The sequence below is a fragment of the Gastrolobium bilobum genome, unplaced genomic scaffold (genome assembly GCF_033153095.1).
Source record: "Gastrolobium bilobum isolate Gb01-03AN ecotype WA unplaced genomic scaffold, APGP_CSIRO_Gbil_v1 utg18685, whole genome shotgun sequence".
Taxonomy (NCBI): Eukaryota; Viridiplantae; Streptophyta; class Magnoliopsida; order Fabales; family Fabaceae; genus Gastrolobium; species Gastrolobium bilobum.
This window is the reverse complement of record NW_026898737.1, coordinates 209,548-219,056: the sequence shown is the minus strand read 5'-3', so window position 1 is coordinate 219,056 and position 9,509 is coordinate 209,548. Positions and strand designations below refer to the sequence as shown.

The window sequence follows — 9,509 nt, the reverse complement described above, 5'->3', positions numbered from 1 at the left end:
ATAATTATAAAAAGAACATAAGAAAAAAGAAATTATAAATATAACTTCTATTTTTAACTATATCATACAAAAAAAATCCCTATAAAATGGTTCAAAGCCGGTCTCAAAATCCGGACGAATCTAGCTGCAAAACAAAAAATCTAATTACGAAAATAGCGGCTGGGAGTGCCAGCTGTACCATATAAGATACTAAGGTCGTGTCAGGGTTTTGTATTTGACTTCAGTTCTTTGCGCCGTGTTCAATTCTCTCACCACAGAGAGGTTAGAGCTTGTTCTACAAAATTTCCCTCTTTTTTATTTTCCTTTTCTCTTCGTATCAGAATTGATATGGCAGAACCACACATGGGAGAAGAAGAAGAAGAGAGTCTTGAATTCAAGTGGGGCAAAAAGAGAGGAATTGGTGGTAAGAAAAAGGATGTTCAATTCTACGGTTCTTTCACATACGATGGTGATGAGTACGCACTCTTTGATAATGTGTATCTTCACATTGAAAGTGAACCCGAGCCTTATATTGGGAAGATCATAAAGATATGGGAGAATCGTGACAAGTCCAAGAAAGTTAAGGTTCAGTGGTTTTTCCGTCCGCGTGAGATTCAAAAGTTCACTGAAGGAATCGAGATTCTTGACAACGAATTGTTCTTTGCTTGTGGTGAAGGCATAGGCCTCACAAATGTCAATCCTTTGGTAATTGGATTTTTTTAACTTTTTTGAATTCTCTCTTGTTTGGCCTTTAATAATGTTGTTTATGGTTTTTGGGGGGTAAAAGTTATATGTGACTTGTTTAGTTACATTAATCTCGTTTAATTGGTTTTTGATTTTAATTATCGATTATTCAATTTAGCTTGGTTTGGTGCTGACTAGCAATGTTTAACTTTAATTGAATTGGCTATGTGTTTGATCATTTTGTGTACCACATCAGGAAGCTGTTGCTGGAAAATGCAATGTTGTTTGTATTTCTAAGGATGACAGGAATCCACAACCATCGGATGAAGAACTTCAAAGGGCTCATTTTGTATTCCGTCGTTTCTTTAATGTTGGGGAGAAGAAAATTTTGGATGAGATAGATGACAAGATTGCTGGAATTGAAGGTATGTGGTCTTCTTCATTTAAGAATTGTGCTGTAAAATTCCTCATAGTTTTTGTTTTAAAATGGAATCACACATATAGCTGTCAGGTTAAGGGATTTCTCACACACTCGGCGGCACTCACTCTCATATGACTTGATTTTTTATTGCGCTTATCTTGTGCTTTAAGAATTTAGCTAAAACTTTCCTTTTATGAAAAGAAAAAGAGGGAGAACTTGAAGTGGTGATATAGCTACTCCTTGGTGGCCATAGGTCACTTGTTTGAATCTAAAAAAATAGTCTCTTTGCAAAAAAATACAAGGGTAAGCCTGTATATAAGGATTTCCTTGCAAGTTGGGGTTTCAAGGGATATGGTTTTATAGCTTTTTTAAAAGAAGAAAAAATTCACTAAATTGTTCATGACAATATCTGTCATAGTATTTTACAATCAAACTTAGGTTATTATCTTCAGTTGTTTAGTGTAATTGGAGGGAGATTTGGAGAAACTTGAAAGTGCACTTTTTTCACATCCATGTTGAATGTTTTTCTTATTTTTTTGGTCTCCCATGAGGCGTCCCCACTTCCTTTTGGTGTGGGACTAATCCTTACTCATCCTTTTGAAGGTGTGGCCTGGGCCACAAAATGCAGCTAGTGAGATTCAAATACCCTGCATTGCAGATAGAGTTCATCGACATGAAGCTCTGATTGCCAATCGAGTCACTCCTCCTGATTTGATGTTTCTTTTGTTTAATAATGAGAATGTTTAGTTCTTACGTGGACCTATATGTTTTCAAAATTGAGTTGTAAAATACTTTGAATGCTTTTCCTTGTTTAATCATAATGTTTCAGTTGTTAGTACACCAAAATATTTCACAGCAGATGTAAACAACCCCCCTGAACCATAGGAAATAGCATAAGTGTGATTCTATCTAGTTTTAAATTCTTGAATATCTTATAGATTGTTTTTCTCAACTTGTTGCAGTTAAAAATATATTTAACAAAAGAGAAAGTCAAGATGGAAGTTAGTAGGAAGCAACAGGTAAATGATTATTGTGTTGGGGAGGAAGTGCCTTTCTAGTAGTTGAAGCTTGACAAAAAGACAATGACTTCCTAGTGAAAAGCTGCATTAGGAATCTTGTACAGAGTTACCAAATATGGAACACAAATTAGAATTTTGTGTGATGGAAGTCACTTGAAGATCTGATTCTGTATGTTGTACTGCACGGATTGGTGCTTGCTTGTAATTCATGCTAGATTATAAACAAATGATGATTCATTTGCATTTAATGACATTTGATTGTGAAATTTGGTGCCCTTGAATCAATGTAGTTTCTTGACCTTTTGGTATGCATTTCCTTTTTATATCACTTCTTTCTTTGGATATAGTTTATGACTGTGATTCACTTATTATTATTTAAATACAGATCGAGCAGTTGTCACTTTAAATAACCACTGGAACTGACTAACTTGTAACTTCCTATTTGTTCTGTTTTAGGGTTCCCCCCTAATAGAAATAGAATTTGGTTGGTGAGAACTAGCCTTTGATCATGGTTTTCCATAAGATGGATAATAATGTATACACGTTCCCCTCCCTCCAGGGATCACGAGCTTTGGATTTGTTTCAAGGTCAATAATTTTATTCAACATGCCTCATGTATGCAACTCATAATGACATGATAATTAATTCATGATGTAGGTCATGCTTTTGTTATATTTAAACAAAGGAAAAAGTGTGTGTCCTTTTAAAAGACACCCACTTATATTCTTTTAAGAGAGGTAAAGGAATAAACTATGAGAGAGAGAAAAAGTGGAGGGAAAAGTTTGTAATTTAAAATTTAAAAAAAAAACACTACATTCATCTAAAAGGACCATCCTTTTAAATGATAGACATTTTTCCCTTAAACAAAAGCAAGAAGTGGAGCTGGTTATTCAAAAATTATATACAAGGGTTGTTTATTTATGTCAAATGGATGGTATGCACACAGCTCCAAATGCATGATATATTGTATATTAACTGCTGTGTCAAATATTTTGAATCCCATTATGATATTCATTTGTGTACATGACACATTTGCAAAACTTGATAATTATACATTCTAAAGATCTTGCACTAGGTGAGTATTTTTCTCATGAGCTTAGCAGTGGCCTCTTTTGCTTCTGACTTGGAATTTGAAGATGAGTTGAGATGAAGTAGTTTCATATATGTAGAGCTGGGTGAAGACATGTGAAAGGTATAGTAGGAGTTTGTCTGGTAATAAATTTCTCTTTAACAGGAAATGCTTTAATACTCTCCTATGGTAATAGATCCTTCAGTAGTGACATGTGATACTGGATGGTGGGGCTTAGGCTTGACTCGTTAAGTAATTGAGCCTATTTTTTGGGCTCAAGATTGGCTCGTCTTAAAGTTCAGGAGCACTTGTACTTTTTGAGCTAATATGGAAGGACAGAGTTATATTTATAAATTTTTTGTTTACAAACTCTTACAAATTACACTATATTCTTTCCGGAGAACACTATCTTCTCTTGGAAGCACATAGTGTAATTTGCAAAAATTTATAAATTTTTTTTGTAAATGGATCCTTTCCCAATATGGAATATTGTACTTATTGAGCATATTTTAGATATAGTGAGTTAAGATCAAATTTGCAATATTCCCCCCCTATATATTTAGTTACAAAATAATTTAGTCAAACCAACTATTTTGTAACAATGTCAGCTCGTATTACAGATTCTAGAACTTGCTTATTCTTCCCTATGAAATTGACGAAGTCATTTGTGAAAAAAATATGTAATTATGTTACTAGGAAAATCTGCTAAAATAAAAAGGTATTGAGAGATTAGGAATTTCTGTGTAGGTAGAGGACTTCAGGAGATTTGGGAAATTATGGAATTGTAAACATTATTGGTATACAACCTGTGAAAAACCGAAGAAACAGACGAAGAACTACTATAATTTTTTGGGTTCTGAGGTCGTCATTTACCTTGGCTCTCTCTTATAATGGTTCCCTCTTGAGCAGAAGCCTCCTTTGTCTTCCGCTATTGCTAATTATTGATTTGATTTGTACATAATTGATAATTAATTATTGATTTGACAAGATTAGTGTTATTCATATTTCATACAGACACAATCTTTATAGTAATTTTTCATAGATTTACGCGCGACAAATTATTAATTGGGACTTGGAAAGATGTCAAGTGGAGTCAATAATAAAAGTAATCAAAGTAGCTCAAAAACTGGTCCTTCAAAACTTTTACATGTAAGCTGTACAATTTTTAATACATTGGTGTCATGGTGTGGGCATGTATTATTTTGTATTTGATAATTAGTTAATCGTTTTGTGCATAGAAAATTCTCAAAAGATTTATGTGATAAAGTATTGTATCTAAAATTTTTTATTGAAAGGAATAAAATGATATAGATTTTATCATGTTTTCATTCCATTCTTCTTATTTTAAATAATTCAGACAATGAGAAATAATTTTATTCTATTCCATTTTGCTCCATTCTATCCTTTTTTCATTAATCAAACGTAGCAGCTTAAGTAGTTATTTATTGGCAGCATTAGTTCATCCTAGTTATGCCGTTCAACATAAGAAGGAATGTGAACGCTGGTACCTTTTTAGTAGGTGCAATAAACTAGACGGGATTCACCTAATCTATTTAGTCTGCAGCTGAAGATTTCCTTATGTTATTTTTCGGTCCAAAGAGATTATAATAAACCTCCTTAATTGAATACTATGACTCGTTTATGCTAGTGTGTTGTGACTTTTATCTATGTAGATGTTTGAATTAGTTTATTTTATTATTTAGAACAAATAAAATAAGCTAATAAGAAACATATTTAAATCACAAAATATGCATGGTAAGGGAATTCTGTACATGACCATTGACTTATGAAGAATAACAAAGGAATCACTACTAAGGCTAACTTACTTGGTTTTGAATTATCCACAGTAGGTAGATTAACTTATAATATTCAGCATAATCCATTTGAATGTAATAAAATTAATTCTTACATAGAAAGGACCCTATGGAACAGAGGGACAGATAGGTAGGCGGCTAGCAAAGGATGACTCTTTCGGCGGTCTTACTTTGACACATTCATTTTAAGGCAAAGGTTTGTTAGTTACGTTGGTGTCTCTCTTTTAATATTCAAAAGTGCCTAATCAATTTAAGAAACTTGCTAGCTGCCATGGCGTGTGGTCCATTCTCCAAATGATAAGAATGAAACAAATAAAATAAAGAAAAGATTCGGTTTTTCCTGCAGTTACGTGGAGACAAGTTATCTGCAATAAGTTCAATACGATATGGGCAGAAATTATTATATTTTTATAATTTTAATTTATTTTAGAGTTATTATAATCTTTATAATTATAATTTTTTAATTCAAAACAACGTCGTTTTAAAGATAAATGCAGATAATTTGTCTGCGTTAACTACTGAAATATTTTTTTCATAAATAAATACCCATTTCATAAAGTGGCACGTAAGCTTCAACAATAGGGTAGTTGGGCGTTGGAGAGTCACTCAATAAAGAAAAAGCCTAAAAAGGAGGCTAATGAACCCCCTCCCTCCTTCGTTCCTTTTGCCCAAACCCCATTAAAATATATATATATATATCCCACATCATAATTTCATGTGACATGTCTCATCATGCTCATGATATGAAAAGTACACTAACCTTGCTTTAAAAGGTTAAGGATTTGAAGAAACTGAGGTAGTCTTTGCAAATGGATATCAAGAAATACTGGTTCAGTTCAAGCAGTTCAACAATTCAAAACATAAGGTTAGGTCGGAGCTACACAAAACCCCACTACTACTATCAGAGCAATATTTATGATGGCCCAAAACCAGCGTGGCAAATGCTTTGGAGAAAACTCAAAAGAAATAAGAAGAAAGTCTTTGGTTCAAGTCCTACAGTGGAGGGTATTTATGATCAAGAATCATACTCAATGAACTTTGATCAAGGAACAGGTTGGATGGAACCTGATAATTTGCCTCGTTCATTCTCATCTCGGTATGCTGATCCATCTAGGATCTTACCACCAAAACATCTATTAGATTGATGTTTAAAAATGTAGAACATGTATCTTTCTCTTCTTAATTGGTTTCAAATCCATTTGTTTGATTTTGTTCCATGGCCACATGTGCTTCCCACTTTCAACCCAAAAGAAGGAAAAATGTTCTCCCTCTCTCTCTCTCTCTCTTTTCTCTTGCGGTGTTATCGATCACATATCTTTTGATTTTCCCTTTAGATTTTGTTTTATGCAACTTATGATAGCTAACAACTATTAGACATATTAAACAATATGGTTGTATATAGAGTAGAAAACTTTCGTTATAGCTTTAAATGATTATATATATTTGCTCGTTTCAAAGTCCTAACATTGGACCAACCAAAAAGAATAGACCTCGAATTGTAGATACTTTGCTAATTTTATTTATTTATTTTTGGCAAATTTATGGCGTGGTGCTCTGCATTTGATCTTACGGAATTTGATATCGAAAAATGCTTGTGGTTTTAATTTCTCTTTCCTTATCCCTCATCCTTCCACTAGGTCCATTCAGTGAGTCTTAGGTCTGTTTGGTGTGATGTATAAGGCCTGATAGTATAAGCTTATACTATACGTTATAACATTTTAAATTGTTTGGTGTCACCATCGTATAGTATAAACTTATACAATAGGGTCTCTTTATACATCAAAATGATGTATAACTTAATCAGGCCTAGGAGTGGTGGACTAGGCCTGATAAGGGATTGATGTATTAATATTGCTTACAAGTACAATTCCCAAGAACTAATATATCATTTCAATATTTATATATTAAAATAATTTTTTTTAATATATTAATTTTTAAAATATTATCTTATACAATACCATACCAAACGCTGGATAGTATTAAAATTTAATCAGATCTTATACAATCAGGTCTTATACTATCAGGTCTTATCTTATACTATGCACCAAACATGCCCTTAGGCTTCAAAAAAAATAGTACACCCCTAACTTAAAATGGAGAGAAGTTTTCTCATACAAGCTAGCATTGAAATACTGAAAAGTTAGACTAGCACTCCATGGATAGGAAAAGTTAACTAAATTTTGGTAGAATTTGGTTAGATTCTGATAAGTTAATGGGAACACTTAAAAGTAAGTTACGGTAGTTAGGGGAAATGCTTGAAGAAATTATTGATAACCTTGATGTTAGAGGCGGCATCTCAAGAAGCAGAGAAAGAAAGAAAAGAACCGAGAGGGAATTAATGACCTAAAATTATTCTTTATTATTCTTGTGATATCCACTTCACATTACATAGCCATCTATTTATAGCTACAATTCTATACTCAAAATCACTTGTACTATTACAATAGTTGTAACTTGCTAACCTCCTTACTAACAACTTGTAAACCATCCCGTTAGACTAACTGACTTGTAAGTGTTACCATTAACGTATCAGATTTAGATGTTGTTAAAAAAGATAAATGCTAAGAACTGTAGACTCATATGTCAATTCAATAAAAAAAACACGTCAATTCATTTAGAAAAATTTAAGTAAAATATATTTTGATCATCTAATATTTTCATAGTGCAAAGACATTTCAAGTGAAACATTGAATCATCTGAACAAATTAGCTCATTTGTTGTATAGTATATTTTCTTTTATAAAAAAAGATAATTATTAAGGAAAATTAAAAAAAGTAACTTCTTATGAACTCACGTTGTTATAATTTATTTCTATTTTATATCATTAATTATTCAAAAAATATTTATTTATGTATTATTTTTACCTTTAGGCAAACACAAATTTAGGCAATTTGATAGGCACTAAATAATATCCTTCACAAGATTTGGAAGAATGATATTGCTTATTGATCAATAACATTCTAAAAGAGGTTGGGGAATCTGTCTTAACTCTGGTTGGATACCGGTATCGAACTGTAACACCCCGTTCTAGAATCGGTTTGTTAACATTGCATTATGATATTAAGTGCAGTTACAATTACATTGGTTCAATTAGAAATCCGGATAAATTTTTCTTTTTTAACAAAGCCGAATTTAAAATAACCAATTGCATGACCATAACCATATGACATTGCGGAATAAATGAAACTGAGCTTAACATCATATTCTTATTTTATTTGACCATACTTTTCTAATTATGTACTTCTTTTATAGTTCTCATCTCCTACTATGTTATAGATCTCTTCGTTATCTTCGCCTAGGTTCAAACCGCGTTCAATTCAGAGCACCGTAGCTCAAGTTATGCAGTTTTTACTAAATCATGTTTGTGCTGATTTCGGGTAGCGCGTTTTAGCGCTCAACTGGACGTTTTAGCTTTCTACAGGTCTTCAGCGCGTTTTAGCGCCCAACTTGCGCATTATAACGCCCAAGGGCAGAGATTTTTCCTCCATTTCACGAACACCACGCGTTTTAGCGCCCTTATCAGCGCTAAAACGCTCTCCAACAGGCAACACATGCCTTCCCCTGTTTTCATATAACTCTATGAGAGAATTCCTCCCTCTTTCATTATTTTCTTAACACCTAATAGACATTATACTACCACTTTATTACATGGTTCTTAGTTATTTCAAGACACACATTTATCAAATAGGCATCTATGCCCTTCTATCATATCTACAATAAGTACAATATTACAAAATATCCAAGTGTCATTTATACATAACCATGGGACTTAGCTACAAAATACTATGATCAAATCCTTGGCTCCCATCAGCAAAAGAGACACCAACGGAAGTGAGCATAGGCTAAGTCCACCAAAATAAAACATGATATACATATATCAAATGGCTTTCAAATGTGAATCTTATACATGGAAACTACTAAATGACATGTATAACCAAAATAATGCAACATCCTCATTTATCAATCTAATCCAAGTATGGCCACTTGCCACCAGAGGCTCCTGCAGCATCTGTACCTGAAAGGGGGTCCCCATAACACGAGATAAGATATACGAATACATCTCAATAAACCAGGAGTCCTTGGAGAATTTCTCCACCCCATAGTTCACTCACAGTATAATAGCAATAACCGTAAATAATGCAGTAAATACATATCCATGCAGTGTGTAAAAACATCTCCAAGAGACATCCCTCGAGCTCTCATGCTATCCTAAGGATACTCAGATGCAAATAGTCCTACTGGCCAACTAAACTACCAAGTATGTATTACGCATCGTCATGCAACATACAAAACATAAGGAACCACCATCCTATGCTATACCCAGTGCATACACATACGTATAACAAAGCATTAAACTACTTTATTGTATTTACATATACTATCAACAACCACTACCCATTTCGGGCTTGATGGAACAATAAAAGGATCAACATCCAAAGTCCGAAGGCTTACCTCAATGAGCTTAAAAAAAAGCTTAACCTTTGTTCACCACCAATAAGCAATAAACCAAGCTTTACAACAAT

General features: G+C 33.2%; 1 protein-coding gene across 2 annotated transcripts; it reads left to right on the top strand.

The window, feature by feature from the left end:
* Positions 1–238: 238 nt before the first annotated feature.
* LOC133283664 (protein ANTI-SILENCING 1-like) lies at positions 239–2,396 on the top strand. 2 transcript variants are annotated; one of them, XM_061480558.1, is made up of 3 exons: positions 239–684; positions 920–1,088; positions 2,047–2,396. In XM_061480558.1, the coding sequence occupies exons 1-3, from the start codon at positions 328–330 to the stop codon at positions 2,088–2,090; spliced, it is 570 nt and encodes a 189-aa protein (XP_061336542.1). In that variant the 5' UTR covers positions 239–327; the 3' UTR covers positions 2,091–2,396. The 2 variants fall into 2 exon arrangements, with proteins under 2 accessions (XP_061336542.1, XP_061336543.1); XM_061480559.1 differs by lacking the exon at positions 2,047–2,396 and adding an exon at positions 1,688–1,975.
* Positions 2,397–9,509: the final 7,113 nt, after the last annotated feature.